The sequence below is a fragment of the Lytechinus variegatus genome, chromosome 11 (genome assembly GCF_018143015.1).
Source record: "Lytechinus variegatus isolate NC3 chromosome 11, Lvar_3.0, whole genome shotgun sequence".
Lineage (NCBI taxonomy): Eukaryota > Metazoa > Echinodermata > Echinoidea > Temnopleuroida > Toxopneustidae > Lytechinus > Lytechinus variegatus.
In genome coordinates this window covers 2,223,799-2,243,932 of record NC_054750.1, presented here as the reverse complement: position 1 = coordinate 2,243,932, position 20,134 = coordinate 2,223,799, and the positions used below count along the sequence as shown (strand labels likewise).

The 20,134-nt window shown below is 35.7% G+C and overlaps 1 protein-coding gene across 2 annotated transcripts in view; it reads left to right on the top strand.

The window, feature by feature from the left end:
- LOC121423470 (transportin-1-like) overlaps window positions 1-17,193 on the top strand; it is a 58,462-nt gene extending 41,269 nt beyond the window's left edge. For both annotated transcript variants that reach the window (XM_041618818.1, XM_041618819.1), the window contains exons 12-22: window positions 569-793; window positions 1,318-1,512; window positions 2,332-2,487; window positions 3,912-3,999; window positions 5,221-5,319; window positions 7,007-7,102; window positions 8,763-8,838; window positions 10,697-10,796; window positions 11,933-12,007; window positions 13,551-13,669; window positions 14,615-17,193. In XM_041618818.1, the coding sequence (XP_041474752.1) occupies window positions 569-793; window positions 1,318-1,512; window positions 2,332-2,487; window positions 3,912-3,999; window positions 5,221-5,319; window positions 7,007-7,102; window positions 8,763-8,838; window positions 10,697-10,796; window positions 11,933-12,007; window positions 13,551-13,658 (1,218 nt within the window). In that variant the 3' untranslated portion in view covers window positions 13,659-13,669; window positions 14,615-17,193. The remainder of the gene's footprint in view (window positions 1-568; window positions 794-1,317; window positions 1,513-2,331; window positions 2,488-3,911; window positions 4,000-5,220; window positions 5,320-7,006; window positions 7,103-8,762; window positions 8,839-10,696; window positions 10,797-11,932; window positions 12,008-13,550; window positions 13,670-14,614) is intronic.
- The last annotated feature ends 2,941 nt before the right edge of the window (window positions 17,194-20,134 follow it).

Below are 20,134 nucleotides of genomic sequence, written 5' to 3'. Positions count from 1 at the left end.
GCATAAAAGGATGTTGAGGAATGAATATCCTTGCCAGGTTTCTATTTCATACACCTTGGTCATGTGTTGAACAATGTGGATGAACATTTTGCAAATGGAAAAGAACTGCATTGTAGGGATCTGTACCTGTCACTCTGGTGGGAAGGTGAAAGCCAACTAAACCTCTATGCTTTTTGTACTTTTATTAAAGTTGGATATGTTTGGTAGGAAATGTCTCGTTTTGTCTATGCAAGCCTTTCTTGGGGGAAGTCCAACCTATTTGATATATTCATATCAAGAATGACAGGATCAGCTGCGTGTTACAAGTTACAATTGAGGCACCTAAGAAATTAAAAAGTTGTAATAATTCAATTGTAATACTTTGTAGCATTTGCCTCTCCCCACCCAGGTTTAGTAAATGGTTAAATTTCTTGAATGCGTGAGCACACGGGGTCACTATGCTAAAGCAGGTATAATATAAATAAAATCATTTTAAGTAGGGCCTCAGGAAGAACAGTTTATGAAATTGAAGTAACTACACTGGGTAAATATGATATGATGATTATATTCCCTTTTTTTACTTTGACAGCTTCTGAGGCGAATCTTAGACAGCAACAAGCGAGTCCAGGAGGCAGCATGCAGTGCGTTTGCAACCCTGGAGGAAGAAGCATGCACAGAACTCGTGCCGTACCTACCAAACATCCTGGAGACGTTGGTGTATGCTTTCAATAAATACCAGCACAAGAATCTCCTGATCCTCTACGATGCCATCGGTACACTGGCAGACTCTGTAGGCCATCATCTCAACAAGGAGGTTTGTATTGGTGTATAGTTTATGATGAATTGTCATTATGAAAGAACCATTCTGATTGGTTCCTGGTCGGGGATTTGGACAAAGTGTGCATGCAACAATGATCTTGATTGGTCATTGGCATTGGCATGCTGATGCCACTTCTGATTGCCAATTGGAACTCCTTGAAGAATGAATACAAGGATCCGTTCCCACTGCTAGAGTTAGTTACCAAACTAATCTTGCATGTACGGTATAGTTGTATCTCTTTACCTAGGAGCATATAGATATCCCGGGAGCATTTCATGAAAGGACTTGTCGATGTTTTATCTGACAAGTCCTTTTGTATCGGACAGTTACCATGGTAAAAATGGTTCTCAGCCAATCAAATTCAGAAGCAGTTGACAGGCCGGACGAATAAGTTAATGAAATGCTTCCCAGATGTTGCCTCTAATTGCCAAGTGGAGCTCCTTGAATGAAGACAAGGATTTGTTCCAAATGTCATAATTTATCAAACTAATATTTCATTCATTGTATCTCTTGCCTAGGAGCATATAGACATCCTGATGCCTCCTCTAATTGCCAAGTGGAACCAGTTGAAGGATGAAGACAAGGATCTGTTTCCACTGCTAGAGTGTCTGTCATCGGTAGCCACAGCACTTCAGTCTGGTTTCCTTCCTTACAGCCAGCCAGTGTTCCAGAGGTGCGTCTCCCTGACGGAGAAGACACTGGCACAGATCATGGTAGGCTATGTTTATTCAGTGCATCCTACAGAGTTAGATATCACTATAATTGCTTTACGTGTAGATCATGAAATCAACATTGATAGTTAGAATGAAAACCCTCATTTAGTTTGAGACCAAATACTTTGTGAATTGTTAATGCATTGTTAAATGAAACCAATAAATACTGAGGCATGTCAGAAACGAATTTGTGCAGAAAGTCACATGTGAATCTGCATTCGCTCTCGAGACTAGCGAAAGAAACTTAACATAGAATACAAAAGGTATGGTAATGAACCATCCCTTTTCCTGCGCAATTTGGTTTTGCATCAATTTTTCCAAATCTTCTTGCCTTTTATGCATGAACTATTCATATGATATTTTATATCGAAATGGAGAGGAAAAGCTGAATTTTATGATTATATAAAGGAAATAACATAATTTCTTGGTTATATTGAAAAAAAATAAATGGGAAAGCAGGTTTCTTTTTTCGTGGGACGCACTGTATGTGTGAAATGTCTGTTGCAAGTAATATGGTTTTGTTTCACATAGAGCGATTACTCTTTGCAATTATTGGCTACTGTAGTAGTAGTAGTTGAAGTAAACCAACATGCACTTTGGTCCCCATGGACAGGGGGAACCTACCTTATACTCGTACCAACTCGTACCAACTCATTGGATTCACAATCGATTACTGCAGACAGGCTAATATAACAATAACAACGTGATGACGGGCTATGTAAGGTTTGAATTCGTCTGCAGATTTTTTAAGGAAAACAACACAGAATGTGTACCAACCACAAAAAGGATATTGCAAATCTTCACTTCTCTGTTATACAGGCATCCAACATGAACCCAGAGATTGAGCCTCCCGACAAGGACTTCATGATCGTGGCCCTGGATCTGTTGAGTGGTCTAGCGGAAGGTCTAGAAGGTCACATATCTCAGCATGTAGCAAGCAGCAACATCATGGGGCTTCTCTTTCAATGTATGCAGGTAGGTCCGGCATTGTGTCGGCGCAAGAGCGCCCTCAGCAAAAAATTGTCACACACCGCATTGGTACAGAAATGCCCTTACACAATGCACTTGTGCACGCTTCTAAGGGCGGTTTCCGTGCATGTGATGCACAAATTCTCTTTAAATAATACCAGATAAGTTTTCACGAGTTCATGAAGTTCAGTTTACACATTTTTTGTGTAACTGTTCCATATCCAGGGCCCTGTCTCAAAAAGAGTTATGATCGTTTGGATCAGCCTCCACTATGTGGGAATCCATCAATGTCAAAATTGTTTTTAGAGGAAATTTCCACGTCCTTAGTGTACAATGATAAGCTCACTGAATTTTCAAGAAAATGATAGAGGTATGAATATCATTCATATCTAGAAAATATTTAAAAAACATGCGTTTTAGATGTTGAGGTTACTGGCTTTCTATAGTTGTGGTTGATCAAGGCCCTGTTGTACAAAGAGTTACTATTTATCCGATCAATCGCAACTATGGACGGCCAGCAACGTCAACATCTATTATGCATGTTTGTTCAAAATATTTTCTAGCTGTGATGTATATTCATGCATTCATTGTTTTCTTGAAAATTCACTGCGCTTTATCCTTTGCAAAAAAAGGACATTGTGCAAATTTTTCGTAGAAAAAAATTATGACACTGATGGATTTCCATAGAGTTACGATTTATCGGATCAATCGTAACTCTTTGTACAACGGGCCCTGATCAATCATAAATATTTGTAAGACAGGACCCAGGGGTCGGTTGCAGAGAGAGTTGGGTTCAAATGCGAGACAAAAAAATCGATAGCAAGTCCGAAATGCGCGATGTTGATTGTTAGAAAATCAAGTTACTCATGATTTTTAGAGTTGAGTTGCGATTGATTGCAACTCTTTCTGCAACTGGCCCTGGGTCTACCATGTTGTAATGACAGTTGACCTAGGTTTAATAGACTCCTGTGAAATGAGCATTTTCTGCAACCACTTTTCTTCGTCATTAACGCTAAATGAAGGTAGTTGCATTAAAACACTGATTTCGTGAGAAAGTCTTTAAAACCAAGGTTAAGTATTAATATATCATCGTAGATCTAGATCTGGTACAGTTACATAAACTGAACTTTGTGAAATCATAATATCTAGCTAAAACACGATCACACTGTAGATCGCCAATTCAGATAGGCACACGTGGGACAGTGTATTATTTTTGCTGGAATAAAGACCTGACGGAAGTGACCAAATCCACGCTTATTTTGCCTATCTCTCAGCAATTTTTTCCAGAATCCTTTGGCACATATTTTTCATTCATACAAACAGACACTTGGGTGATCATTATATTAAATTCTGTAAAAAGTCATTTTGGAATCGAATCGTTCCCACAACTTGAATTTATCTGAAACTGTATATGAATTTCTCTTCAACAGGACAAGATGCCTGAGGTTAGGCAAAGTTCATTTGCTTTGCTGGGTGATCTAACTAAAGCTTGCTTTCAATTAGTCAAGCCATGCATCAGTAAGTCATAAGCGTATTCATATCATTTCAACTTATTTCTAGTCTCAATGTCAATCACTAAAATTTATTGCGTAGAGCATTCTTTTTCTCTGTGAAAACGGCACAAGATATGAAAGTAAACATGCCATATCCTTTCTCTGATTGCTAAAGAATTTTGTTGTAATAAAGAACTTTAATTAATCTTGTCCAATATCGAGATTTGTATGTTACATGTCAGTTGTTTCGCTAATAACAAAAATAAGAATTTAAGGATGTGTGTGATCTGCTTTTGATCTTATCTTGGCTATAAAAAAAATTTATCTTATTTTCAATTTTGTGTACTTATTCTGTACAAAAATCTAGGAGATTCTGAATTTTCAGCTTTTTAAAAATTTGTGGTACTTATACACCCCTTTTTAATTCATGCGACAAATTATTGTATTTTGTACCATTCCTCTTCTACTTCGTCATTCATTGTAAAGGAGAAATATATTGATTATGAACATATGGCCTTATTATATATCAATGGAAAGGTAATGATGTGGGGATTATCATTAGGTCATTTGAAAATATAAAAAATGATACATAATGTGGAAAATCGCCAATTAAAAAGCGCTAAAATGCTTCTCTGAAATATGCCTCGCATCAGTCTTTGAACTGACTCGAATTTGATGACGTGTATGACGGTACAAGAGACGTGATTGGCTCTCCCACATCAAGTTCCACTTGCATGCAAAACTTACTGCGAATGCCAGTGCCTGTGCGATTTCTCCACACTGTCAATGGAAGAAAACTCAGAAGTTATATCTAGATGTTGGATTTTGAAACAAATTTTGTTTTCAAATGACCTAATGATAATCCCCACATCATTACCTTTCCATTGATATATAATAAGGCCATATGTTTGAATCAATATATTTCTCCTTTACCGTGACAATGTACTTCCTTGAGACCTTTTTAAGACCATGCTAAAGACTCATAAAAAAAAAAAATTTCTACTCTCTATCAGTTGTGGATTGGTCTATATGGAGGTGCACATCTTTGTTCCATTTTGTCTTGTTGATTTCTCTTCAATTTGAGTGTTTTTTTGTTTTATTTATTAAGATTACATATTTATTTTCACAACCCCGGTCATTGAGAAATTTGAGAAGTGAGAAAATTGAGCGCTTAGAAACATCTGTATCAAGCACCTTACAAATGTTATAATTATGATTAACTTTTATTATTATTTTATCTGTATAGATGACTTTCTACCAATCTTGAGTCAGAATCTCAATCCTGAGTTCATCTCTGTTTGTAACAATGCTACGTGGGCTATAGGAGAAATCTCTATTCAAATGGGTAAGTAATTTTGTTCCTGTCAAGCCCAGGGCACACTACACAATCCAACTATGAGGCGATTTTTAAAGTTTCAGTTTTACGTGTTGTCCTGTGGTATTTCTTTTAAAATCCTGATTTCCTCACCAGACTTTGCTGATTTTCAGCTTTTAAAATACTTAGAATACTTGTTCGGGTTGGCTGCTCTGCTTAGCCCAAATTTGGCAAGAATCATTTCAGTGGACCTTATATATGACATCATGAAAACCTGCTTAACCTCATTGACGTCAATGCATTAATGGCCTGTTACTTATGACATCACACCTTGGTACTCTGTGGAGAACCATATCAAAACGGTGAAGTGCCGATTGGTCTATTGCCAACTCGTCCTCTCATCACATGGTCTAACTTCATTTTATCTCATGCCATTCCGTCGATCAACATCTCGTCTTACAGCCTTTTGAGTTTTGTTGTCAGGGCCACTTCTCGTGTAATCACCAGTTGGTCTAATACCCATTTTTTTTTCATTCATTTTGCCCAATTAACGCTTCGTCAAATAAGACCAATGGCCCGTCTCATAAAGGACTTGCAACTGTTGTAACTTTGCCATTATGGCTACTACCATGGAACCCTTGATTCTTATTGGCTGCTGAGCCCTGTTGCCATGGTAGTTGGCATTATGGCAAAGTTACAACAGTTGCTAGTCCTTTATGAAACAGGCCCCTGATGGTATATGGACTAAATGGCTATTGGACCAACTGGTTATTAGACGAAACGGTGATTTGATAAAATGGCATTTAGACTGAACTGATGGTAGACGGAATGATTGTAGACGAGTTGGTGATTGGACGCATTGGTATTGGACCAATTAAAAATAAACCACAGAAACAATAGGTTTAAAAACCATGGCAAATCATTGTAGGATTCCTCATTGCTGTGTCCCCCAATGTTGCATCATTGGAAACTACTCTATCGATGATATAGGGATGCATTCTGAAGTTGGGTGTGATTTAAACTCTAGTGAAGGTTGCGACTCAACTATGGATAGCCAACGTGAAACTAATCTTTAACTGTTAAGTTAAAATTGATTAGTTCACCAGTTCCTTAGATGATTCGCAGCTGTCGGGGAATAATAACTGAATCAATTTTATTCGCCATCAAGGCATAATGATAGAACTCTGTAAACAGAAGAAACATACAATGTAAACAAAATTGAGACATTTTTGGCTTCCCATAATTTCAGCCTTGACTATGGTCTAAGTTAAAGGTATTGTTTAACTTTGTGAGCAGCCGATTTAAGAAATTCTCAAACCAAGATGAAACATGTGTACAAGTGCATGTATTAGAACTAATGAACCTTGCAATACCCATTATTGAGAATGAAAAGCTAAAACTACAAGGCAAACCCCGATTTTGTAAATAGGCGTCTTATAGAGGCCTAAATAGTACACATAAGTGTATGGGATGAAAATAAGATGGTGTTTCCGGTCACTTTATATTCTAATTTTTGAAGCACTAAATAATTGTTTTCTAACACAATATTTCTTGGCTTCATTTTTGTAACATAGCACCAACACAGGTGACAAGTGTCACCTAGCTCAGATTTTTAAAAGTCAAACCAATGTTAACCAATCACTTTAAACCTGACTTAAGAATGTGGGCCATAACCCATGAAGTTGATCTCTTTTCGCCCCCTATTGATGTTGATCAGGTCCTGCCATGGAAGAATTCATTCCTGGGGTTCTGTCACAGTTAACTGAGATCATCAACAGACCAAACACTCCCAAGACCCTGCTAGAAAACACTGGTAAGTCACCTCTCAAACGTTTTGTATGTGCTCGGGGGAGGTTACAAAGATTAAAGTATGACTTCGAGTTGCAATTAAATGCAGACACGTACATGATATGCAACGCACATCTTATAGATCAATTTGCAATAGTTATAGTGCATGTCATCTTGTCATAATTGGAACAATGTGGTCATGCCTTTTATACTGCACACTACTTGGCATTTAAGTGCGACTACAAGTCATGCTTAAATCTTTGTGAAACACCCTCCATTTTGATATCGTCTTTTCGGCTGACGCGATTGGATTTGAGATTCTCGAGTTGAATTTTAAAAAAAAATGAAGATATATTTTATGAGGTATTGAATATGAAGATATATATTTTCTTACCAGTGAATTCGTATTCAGGCACTTTGAAAAGAAGTATGCATTCATGATAATATCATACAGAAAATGATGCATTGCTCTTTTAGGAGAATTTTTGTTCCAGTCAAGTAACAACAAGAGTAGTTTCATGTGTATTCATTCAGTGTTGATATATTTCCGTTCATATTATGCACCAAATGAGCTAGTTATATTTGTCTTCGGTTTCCAAGGTGATGGAAATTTGTGCATATATATTCATATGATCAAACCCTTATTGAGTTGGTGCTTTCTAGCATTTAGTTTAGTAGTTATTTGATGGAAATGTGCCAATTTGTGAGAAATGTGACCCGTTTACGATGATGTGATGTTGATGTACTGGTATTATACATTGTTCCATGCATCAACAATTCTTGTTCTTCACTGCATGATCTTATTCAATGTTCCAGCTATTTTGAAATGTTTTTATTTTTGTATCATAATGTATAATGTGAGAGAGTTATCATTGAGAAATCAGATACTTGTTCATAAGAACAGATATATTTTATTTTTTGATCGTAAATTTCATGTTTTTAGCATTTCAACTGTTTCTCTATGGAATTGATTGCTTTTAAAATAATGTGATTTTTATAACAAAACTGATTTGAATATGTTGCATACATTCCAAAAAGTTACAGACGTGCTGTTATTTTTTGTAAGCGACAAATTTTACCAGTTCTTTGATTTCTGTACATTATAAAGGATGTAATTTAATTTTCTAAATTTTTCTGTATAATCACTGCTAAATGCGTTGATTGGCATAAACTACCTGGTCTGATGTAGTAAATAAATCTCAATTGAATTTTTTAGAGAACCAACCAATAAATGGAGTAGAATCTTAAACTTGTGAAATCTTACGCCAGGATGATTTTATTTAGCATTGAGCACAGGCATGCATTATATTTGTTTCTCATTCTGAATGCATTTTGGTTATGCATTAATATTTAACATTTGGTTTTACTGTGAAAAGCATGGGAGGGATCCAAAAATAAAAATACAGAGAAATCACAAATTGAGATGCGTATGCCCCATAGAATGATTTTGTTTTGACTATGTGATATTTACGTTAATGTCATTTTTTTTCTCCATGCTGTTAGTAATGTTGATTTTTATTATTTCCCTTTTGTCCTCTTTCAATCCAATTCACCCTTCCCCATTTCTTTCTCTATTCCCCTCCCCCTCTCTCCTCCCCTTCATTCTCGTTATACTCTCTCTCTCTCCCCGTGCTGATTGGTCATCTGTACGTTGCCTGTGATGTCTTCGTCCAATCACAATGTAGCTATCACGATAGGGCGGCTTGGCTTGGTATGTCCTGCTGCAGTGGCCCCCATGCTTTCGCAGTTTATCCGACAGTGGTGTGTACTCACAGTCTCTCCTTTCTTTAAATCCTTTCCGTTTGGAGTTCATATTAAATCTATGGTATCCTTTAAGATACAAATTTTATTTTGAATTAGAGAGATGTCCGGAGTCTTTCAAACCTGGCATTCAAACCAAATTCAGTTCCAAACGTAGATTCTTTATCCTCTTGAATCTTTCAAAGAGGGATGCCACATACTTAGATGTATTTTTCCGGTTAAAAAATCATTTTGAAGTACTAAAATGAAAGCCATTTTATTATGTCATTCAAAAGTATATAGGGGAAGGGGTTGTGAATCCGTCACCCTATTATTTGTTGAATATAAATTTTGACTTTAATAGGGGTCTTTGATTTCAGGCTAGGGTATGGAATACATTGACTGTCAGAATTAAAGGTAATATTCAGTCTCACTTTCAGTCTTATTTAAAATTGCAAAATTGGATATAATGAAACAATTTTAAAACCCTCTAGTTGGGCTATGGGGTGACCCAGGCCTTTGTGTTTTCATTATCAGTGTGATCAGAATCATAGATTTCTATATGTATATTTATTATTCAGAGTATTTATTTCTGACACTTCTCCAGAAAATTGTTTGCTAACAATATAATTGTCCTGTCTTCTGATTTAGATTATTTTGTGCCTGGCAAAATGTATTTTTCACAATACATTGTTATGATACTTCAGAATTAGCATTTAAGAAGTAAATAAAAAACAAACAAACTGAAAACGGAACCACCCCCCCAAAAAAAAAACAATCTAGTAATTGCTTTGAGGTATAACATTTATCTTTTAGCTGCCATTCTTGTTATGTTGAGAATAGGGGTACCCTTTTGTAATATGGAATTGTTATCAAGTGGTTTTTTTTTTCAATGGCTTGTGATATTTGTAGTAGATACATATAAATATGTAAACTTTTCTGTGTATTAATTGCAAGAAAACAATGTTATTTTCCCACTATAACATATGATAACAATTACTAGTTTTGGTAATTCTTTGGTATCTCAAGTCACAAGCTAAATTCATTCATTTTTCCCCATAAAAGGTAGGTTCAACCTCTGTATTTGAACCTGTCAAGTGAATAAACATTTATGTCGTATTAACTGATTTTTACACATATCTTTTACACAGCAAATATAATGTGGTGTTTGCAGTGTATGTGCAAAATCAAAATATCATATGTGTAAAGTTATGTTGTTGCAAAGTTTATACAGAAAACGGCAACAATAACAATATACACTTATCACTTCTCAGCTTAGATATTGAAGTTGAGTCAATAATACCCCTGTAGTTTGTCTCACAAATGTCATAGAGCTTCTGTATCAGTCCACATTTATATTATGTTAATGTGCATTATGCATGCATGTTACTTTAGCATTGCCACATACTACATTTTGCCAGGGATTTTTTTTTTATTTTGGTGTAACTATTTCAAAAATTCTTTTGAATGCCTGACCAGTATATTTTGTGATTGTTGTTTTCATGGTAATCAAAATGTACATTAAGAAATAAAACTTGGAAGTATGAAATCAATGAATAAATGAATCAATATTACTAGTTATGATAACAGCAACAATGATGATATTAATAATGATGATAGTGATGGTGATATTTATAATGAAAACGATAATAATTATAATAATGATAGTAGTTATGATAGTGATAAAGATGATGATTAGTAAAAAATATCAACAAAAAACAAACTAGGGCCGGACTCGTCTGGCTTCTATTGCAATAAATTGAATTCAAGTCTCTTTATATCATGGCTCTAATACGTGTATGAATATGCAACATTCAAACTATATTAGGATCAACTATCATGTTTTAAAATTGACGAGCATCACTTGCTTCCCTTGCAGGTGTACATCGTTGCGTAACATCCGTGATAATGAAGAGAAAGACTCAGCATTCCGAGGTATCTGTGCCATGATTACCATCAACCCATCCGGTGTAGTACAGGTAAATTATATTTTCCATGTTGGCAGTCTTTTTGATATTTTCATCATTGAATGAAAATTTGTTAAAGATGTTAATTTCTAGCCATGTAACATCTGATAGGACTTTCTCAAGGGGGATACACTTTCATAGTTCCAATTAAAATACAAAATGTAATATTGATGATTTTGTTGCATTTTCATTCTCTCAGTATGTGTTTATCGGAAAGTTGTGATTCTAAATCTCATGAACTGATACGATTTCCAAAATATCTCCCAAGGAGATATATTTTTGTGAAAAACTGTTTAGGCTGATTATTTTACATTGCTAATGTTGATTTTGATTTTTAATTACCCTGATAAAAAATCATGAGAAAATCACAAGATTAATTTTCATGACTTTCATGCATTTTCATTAAATACAAATAAGTTTATCTGAAAATTGTTTTTCTCTTTTGTGTGTCATTCTGTAATTTATGAGTTGAGAAATGAAAAAACTTCACTTGGTAGTTACCATCTATATAAAGAGTTGACTAATATAGATTCAATCTCCTATTAATATCAATATAAGCTGAATAATTGGATCTGAAAACAATTTGTCATCTTCCTGTAGAAAGGCTGTTAACGTATTCTGGTGCCCAAAATATCGAATTTTGATTTATTGCTGAAACCATTTTCGAACCTAAATGTGACGTCATGAAATAATAAGCAAAAATATTCCCACCTGCTTTAGCACATTGACGCATCCTTAGTCTGGGTCAAGACGCTTATCATTCAATATGTGTGCGCGCACAGACCAATTCGCACTAGCGGTTTCTGCGGTCACTGGATCAGCGGATTGCGCATTTTTCTTCCCAGAAAAAGGGCATTAGGTTTTCCTTCTTAAGATTAGAAAGCGTTAGTGTTTTAAATAAAACAAACGAAATATCAATGAAGAAAACATCTTGCTTTTTCAGAAAGTATGGATTAGGACAGAAAATAATACACTAGCTGCTTAAAGCACAAAAGTAAGGTCAAAACGAGATTTGTGTTTTCTTGAAAATGTACTTTTCGTGCACCTGCGCATTAACAGCCTTTCTGCGGAAAGGCGACTAATTTATAGTACATTTGGTAAGGGAAGAAATACATTTGATTTTGATTCATTTTTCTTTTGACTTTCAGGATTTCATCTTTTTCTGTGACGCAGTGGCATCATGGCAAAACCCCAAGCCAAACTTGAAGGAGATGTTTGCAAAGGTAAGTTATGAAAAAATCTAGTGAAATAAAAATTAAAAATGATTGAGGGTTTACGAAAAAATCAGTAAACTCCAGTTATATCTATCAGGAAAACAAAAATGTTCATAGTTCTGTATATTCAGGGACCGTTTTATGACAGTTTTCAGCACAGACTAAATTGTCAGCACTGACAATTATAGTGAAATCCTTGGTTGTGCATGGCTGAAAACTTCTGTTTCTGACTGTTGGTATGGTAACTCGGTGACAACTTTCATGAAAAAGTGCCTTGCTGGGTGTTTCATAAAGCTGTTGGTAAAGTTATGAATGACTTTACGCACGACTGGAACATGTTCTTAGGTCATAACTTAGGTCATAAGGTCATTACGTAGGGATACCACATAGCACAAGAAAGGATCACCAGTCATGCTCAAAGTCATTTGTATCTTGCGAACAGCTTTATGTAATACCCATTAGGTCTTGAAATGAAATCCTCATCGTGGTCATCATCATCATTGTCATTATTGTTATCACCATTGTTATCACCATTGTCGTCATTGTCATACCATGGTCAGATCTGACAAAATGCTCTGATTTCCATGAGACAAATTCTTTATGTGAATATGGTAGAATTATTCTGTTAGCAATGTGGACCACCACTGCCACCACTTCCATCATTATCATCACAATCATCATCACCTTCATCTTCTTCACTGCCACAGACAAAATACCACCACCACCACTACCATCACTACCACTATCACCATCTCCATCACAACCATCACCATCAGTGGTACTCTGGGTTCCCACAGTCATGGAAAATCCTGGAAAAAATTGTGGTCGTGGAAAGTCAGAAAAGTCAGGGAATTTGGAAAACTTGTGAAAAGTCATGGAATTGCATTTACCTCTTGGCTATGGCAGCTTTCCAGTTTGTCTTGCAACTCTCATACTCTGTGATCATACTCTTCTATTATAATTGCTGTTCATGAATTCCATTTTCCCCAGTTTTGTGACTTCCCAAATTCTATAGAGCTCCCGGGATGTCACGGGAAGTCATGGAAAGCCGCAATTTAGTAATGGAAAAGTCATGGAATTCTATTTTCAATTTTCCGTGGGAACCCTGGGTACTTCCATCACCACTATCACAACCACTAACACCGTTACTGCCATTATTACCACAACCACCCACCAGCACCTTACTACTACCACCACCAACATCATCAACACTTTCATGACCACCTCCACCACCACCACCACCTTGCTACAACGACTGCCACCACTAGCATCGTCATCCCCTCCACCGCTGCCACCATCGCCATCACAAGGACCTTCATCAATTTTGAAACATGGTGGTTTTTATACGCACGTCCTAGGACAGGACGTTTTATGGTATCACGCTCGATGTCTGTCCGCTCACTTTTCCTTGTCAACGCGATAACTTCAGTTTGGCTCAACCTAGCCACCTTCCACTTTTCTTGCTTGACCAATAACTCCATTTCCCGTGCTACAGACGGGCGTATTATGTGCTTGCCTTAGCGATGCTCTTGTCTTTTATTCTGTTCTGTAGATTTTACATGGTTTCAAGAACGAAGTTGGTGAGGAGCAATGGCAGCCATTCTCCGCTCAGTTCCCACCTCCGCTAAGGCAGATATTAGCTATGCAGTACCACCTCTAACATCTACCAAGGTATGTTTCTTATAGGTATCCCACCTGTAAACATTTCCCATAGATCAATATTAAGTCTGGAACGATTTCCATTGAAAAAACAAAAAACAGAAAGTAAAAAACAAAATGTAGAAAAACAAAGAAATACATAAGAAATTAAAAAAAAAAACAATAAAATACATAAGAAATCGGTCATGGAACCAGAAGTTTTCTCATTCACAATTGTTAGGAATGCTATAAAGAATATTTTCACCAAAAAATAGCATTCTAGGAGCTTTATTTAGTGACTCAGCAATAAGTATGATTTTATGAATAAATTAGCATAATTAATTCATATAAATAAAAATATAAGAATTCAGTGAAATTTACCAATGCAACTGTGTAGATTACATTATTCTCTAACATCATGCAAATTTTCGTTGTGCCTGTCCCCCCGGAATGACAAGAATCAAAATACCCCTGGAGATTTAGGGTTAAGCCAATGAAGTTGAATATTTGTACACTGCCCTACTTAGGCAAAAGGAAGCAAGTGACACATCAGTCAAATTTGAGTTATTGTTGTTTCTGAAACACCCTTTGCACGTTCAGGCAAAATTTTGGAAAGAAATTATCGTTCTATGGAAAGATATTGAAGAAAATATGCTGTTAAATTGCATTGATGCCTATGTAAATGACGAACACACATTGCTCATTTACAACAAATTATACTTTTGTAACTTGCTTCCTTTTGCCAAAGTATGGTAGCATCGTCCCAAGGATGAAAGGCAGCTTAACAAGCCTTGAAATTTTATGAAAGTTAGAATAATAATCAAAGGGACAAAAATTATTTTTGAAACAATAAATAAAGGGTAAAATGCCTGAAAAGATTTGAGTTTGTTATTACATCGATGTGTGGATTCACTTAACTGATTATGAACTTAATAAGTTGAATCTGTAATGAGTATTTTAATTTGTGTTGTTTTCCAGAGATATATTATGGGAATCCACCACCACCACAAGAGAGGGGATGTCAACACCCTCCTTGAAGGGTAGCGGGAGGGGCCACGCAACGAGGGAGGGCCACCAGCACCAGGGAAGGCACAGGAGGGGGCGAACCACTACCACCTGTAGGGGACCAGAGGGGCGCAACCCAGAGGGGTGCAAAACCCACATCGGGGTAGGAATGATGTGGGCCTTGGTAGGGAAGGGGTGCAAAGCTTGCACCCGGTTGTAATGGGAGGACAGCTCTCGATAGACTCTTAGGAGCTTCGGAGCAACGGGAGGGAGGAAGATCAATAGATAGGGTATGATTTTATCAGAGAGAATCGCATCATCAAGCGGTAAATGCTAAATGATGGCATAGCGGCTCTCTGTTAGATCACCATCATTATATCTCTCTAAGATTCAACAATGTCTGTTTATGCGAAGCTGTTGAATATTCAGCTCTGCTGTTGTCTTCGGCGAATGTTAATGATTATATTGCGTATAATATCGGCATGTAATGCAGTGATTACTTCAAAAGATGTACCAGAATAGCGTATATTTATCAATCACAAATTTCTTGCAGTGTGACGAATAAGAATTGATTATTTGAGAATCAATCGCCTTTGGTCAGTAATCATTGAAAACGTAATCTGTATATCTTCATCATTTCCATCACAGGCTATACGTGTATATGTTGCGGTAGAAATATATATACTGTGTTGGCAGTATTAAGCACTTATGTTAGGCAGGCATTCTAACTCTGTGTGTTGTAGAGAATTGTAGATCATATTTCAGTAAGGTTTATATATATATCTATCATATTGAGAAACTAATACTTCAGGGATAATCTCCATTCATATTTTTGTGTCATAATGATATTTGCAAGTCAAGTAGCACGTAGTAAAATTGGACAAATTCCTCAATTTCTTTAACTATTAGTTTTCAAGATTCAACTTGTAGAAATACTGTAGCATCTGGATTTGAATTGAATATCATCACAGTAAATCTCAATTTATTCAACATTGAGTTTAAGTAAATATTTGATTGATTGGAAAAAAATTAGTTGTATACATTCTTTAATATGTACCATCAATATATTAACCATTGTTTTATGTAAGTTTCTTCTTTTTTAGAGACAGAATAGAAAAGGAAACTAGATATTTTAATAAAGACATGAGGTGTTCAGATATTCTCTTTGGTAAACTATTTTGCAGACATATATAATTGCAGTGAAAACAACATATTTTATGTGCTCGGACTACTAAGAGTTTGGTGTTGCATATCACCGAGATATACTACCAGATAAGTGCTTGAGCTAGTATTTGTGAATAGTGTTGTGACAAGCATCTATGTGATATGGTTTTCCACAACACATACACTTTCCATGTCTTATGAAATTGATTTGATTTAATTTTGGTGAAGATGTTTTACAGAGTACAGCGGTGCTACAAAGTAATTGAACTCCACCAGAAAATGCACTCTTTCATGCTGAATGTTGAATGTAAAATACAACAACACTGCAATATCCCAAGAGTTCAGAGAAACAAACTTTATTGAATTCAATATTTAATCGATTCACAATAAAATATCTAGAACTTGGCAGAACCCGAACACTTTAAAGTATGTTCATTTTCTGATGGGGTTCAATATTTTTCTAGCACCACTGTATATACATATGATTTAGATAGGTAGTATGCATTTTTCTCTACCTGTAGCCTTTAATTTTACATGGCTAGTACACTGGCTAGTACACTGGTTGAAGGTTGTTTGCTTAGCTAAGCTGCACTGTTTGTTTTTACTTAGTTCAAGTAATTATTCAGCATGACACACTACATTTCGCTCTTATTCTTAGATCTTAAAACATTATTTTTGTGCATATGATAGACAAATCGTCTCTATTTTGAAATGGTGCAGAAATTGTAATCTTGCACCTTTATTACTTTTCTTTCAGTTTTTTCCGGTATTAGTTTTGCTCCTTTTCATTCATCTTATTTGCTTCATACAAAGCAGCAATAATCAAATAAGTTCTAGTATGATGTGTAGAGTCATGTATATGCATAATGTTCATACTGTAGTTCCTTTATAAGAATGGATGGAAGAAAATAGTTGCTAAGTGAGATTGAATCACTTCTCCACAGATATTTTACTATGTTTATTAAGAAAGACGTGCTTCAGGAGAGGTTGGTTACTTTATACGATACACTGCCTATTGGTTATGCATTGGCTATCGAGCACTTGATAATTTAGCTTCACGAGTTCCCTGAAATTGCTTGGATAGAACGTCGGTCTGTTGTGTAAAACTGATGGGGTTACAATTGAACGCATCATTATTCAAATCATGTGAAACTCCCACTGTAGTCTTGAATACAAGGAAGCATAAACCAGTAATAGGTTAGTGGTGATTGTCTTGCGCTTTGATTGTAGTATTTTAAGTCTGGCTCCTGTGCAGCGTGTGAACGCACGTGGTGTTAGTGTGGAAGTCACATCTGGATTTCCTGGTTATTATCGTAAGATGTACTTATTTCTAGTTTTGCCTGTCGTATGAATACACGTTGTTGCCTGATGTTTAGTGCATGTTGGATCGCATCTCTCGGAAAAACAAGCATGATGGACGTAAGTCCTTTTTCTCGTAAGTCTGTAGGTATGAATGTGGTAGGAGCATGACGGACGCATGTCCCTTTCTATCATAAGTATGGCTATGTATCTTATGGTTGCATCTTCAAGGAAATCAAACCGCTGTGGTTAGGAAGATGTAAGGTAGTATTTTTAAGGTAAGATCATCTTGTTATAAGCTTATTTCAGATTTATGTTAGTGTTTAGGAGACCAAAGAGGAAGATTGAATTAGGATATTTGAAAAGTGTGTTGCTCGTCATTCCGTCGGATCAGGCAGCTTGATGAAAGAACAGCGGCGGCCTTTAAATTTCCGGCTTTCAGAGTTTTTCCTTTCTTTTGTACCGGTAAGTTGGGAAACAAAACAGAAAAATACTGTGTGCAAAGGAATACATTCATCCGCAACTGTGCTGAGCACGTTGTGTGGCTATTCAGAGAATGAAAGTATGATTATGCCTGTTACTGAGGAGGGGTCCAAATTGTAAAGAAAATTGGACTAAAAATATTCTAATGTATCTGATGTTTTAAGTACTTCAAGTATTCCAGGTTTATTGTGTATTTAAGAATTTAGTGATGTAGGGTGACAAGGATGTATGTATTTTTTTAAAAAAGACGTTATTATTATCATTTGAAATGATAGGGCAACTCGTTAGCACAAAAATAGTATTTGATGATGATGAGTGACTTTAAGGATATACCTCTTTGTAATGTAACTACTACAAATATAGCTGCATTTTTAACTATGAAGCATTAATTAAGTTTGTAGGTATTCATATTATAACGGGGGTGATGTGAGGATGCCGTGAATGTTGGGAATGAATGATCTTTATTGCATGTTGATGAATGTATGCAACTTTCAAAGAAAAATTACTAGAATGCACGTATGCATGTGTCTTGCAAATGTCTTGGAAAATTTTCAAGCCGAAAAAAAAAAAAATCGAAAAAAAAATCGAAAATATCATGCGTACCGCATCTTGTAAGGATACCATAGCTATAACATTCTTGAAAAGAATAGAGTTATTGGGTGCTTTTATTTCATTATTTTTGGTGATCGATGTTGCGTTAGGTGGGTGTGGGCTGTGATAATACTATGATGTATTTAAAATGCTAGGGCAATATTCACATGCAATATACATACATAATATGTGTGACAGTGTGCATTACTACTTTAGAAATTTTCAAGACAAAAAATAATTATGTTAGGTGTAGTGTTAATGCACAGCAAATGCATATAAGGGATAAGATCCAGCTTTGATTGGACCTTAAACGATCACCATTCTGACTATCAAATGCAAGATATTTTCTACAATCATCTTGTGATGGGAAAGTTTGTGGGATTAATTATTTCTTCTGTTGAATAATTTGTCATATAAATGAAAAGTTCCTGTTTCCCAAAGAAAATATTTGAAATGAAGGTTATCGATTAAATTCAACCACCCTTTCAAGAAGAAACGATCCCAGTATACTAAACACAAGCACAGCTCTTCATAACCCAGACACCATTGAAACAGTAAAATGAGAGCTTTGAGAATCAATATTTCATCAAATTTAAATACCTTTTTTCCCCACTATCTCCATCAAAGATTAGTATTTGTTACTCTCTAAGAAATCTGATAGTGATAGTGATTATATCATGCTTTCAAGAGTCTAGCCACACATCAATTTTTAACAAATATTCTCATCCTCTCCCATAAGTTATATTTTTAGAAGGACTACGCGAAGAAGCAAAGTTGCTCTTCACAGACTCCCCCAACATGATTTTAATATAACATGAAGTATGTAGTCGATTCCTTGTGTTATGAAATGTATGGTAAAATAATAAGAATGGTGTACCTTATGGTTTCTCTGTTGGACTATCTTCATGAAGACCTCATCCCAAAGTTTATTACTGGGAGTGTACATAGCCATGAATGATACAGAATATGATTTTATCTCTCGTATAGATGGGCAGATTTACAAGCATGTAGTATGATAAATACAGCCATTCAAAGATCAAAATGTTTTTGAAGCTATAACATCTAACAAGTCCTTCCCCATGCCGGTACAAGAATAGGAAATGGTTCAAGATTGCACCAAAAGGGGATTAAATTAAAACAAAATCACGTATGAAGATAAGCTGGGGATTCTTTGGGTTGCACTAAGCAATGTGCCCCTAACAAGCCCCATAGCAAAGACCTTATTGTTTTTGTAATTGTAGCTCTATTTTTCTTCAATAGAGATAACATTGGTTAAGGTAGCAGCCTGGATAATTTTAAGTGGAAGCCTTGTCGGAGGCAGCACATTTATTTAAAATGAGAAGGGCAGCCAATAATAACATCAAGTTAAGCAGTGGAAAAAAAAAATCAATTTGATGAATTCTTCATGGCTATGTTAATTTGGGTTGCAGTCTCACTCACTGGAGTAGTCTTGTATGTTTATATGTATGGGGTAACACAGGGTACTAGTCGGAATCAGGATTGAATAATTATGTAGGAATCGTATTGTTAAGGTGCTAGGATTTATGTATATTGAAATAAGAATACGATAAGCTTTATATCATGTCAATGTATCAGGGCTTTCTATATATGTATTTTTTAATTGCCAGGTTTCTTCTATTTGCCATGTAATTGCAGCTCGTAAGATTTTCGCTCTTTTTTTTTAATTGTAATTTTTGTAATGGATTCTTGATTCTTTAAGTAATGTCAGTCATGGTTTTCCAATTTTCATTTTTTTTTTGCATTTCATATTTCTAGGCATTTGCAGTCATGAATCTTATGTTGAAATTTCCGGCATCTCCAACAATTGGGGAGTGCATTTAAAATGTAGCATGCATATGTGAAATCCTGAACGAGCAAGTTATGGAGAGTTTGCCTTCTGAAGCAAGTTCATGAAGCAAACTGACTTAATATTTGTTGAATCCGTCTGGTTCCAAT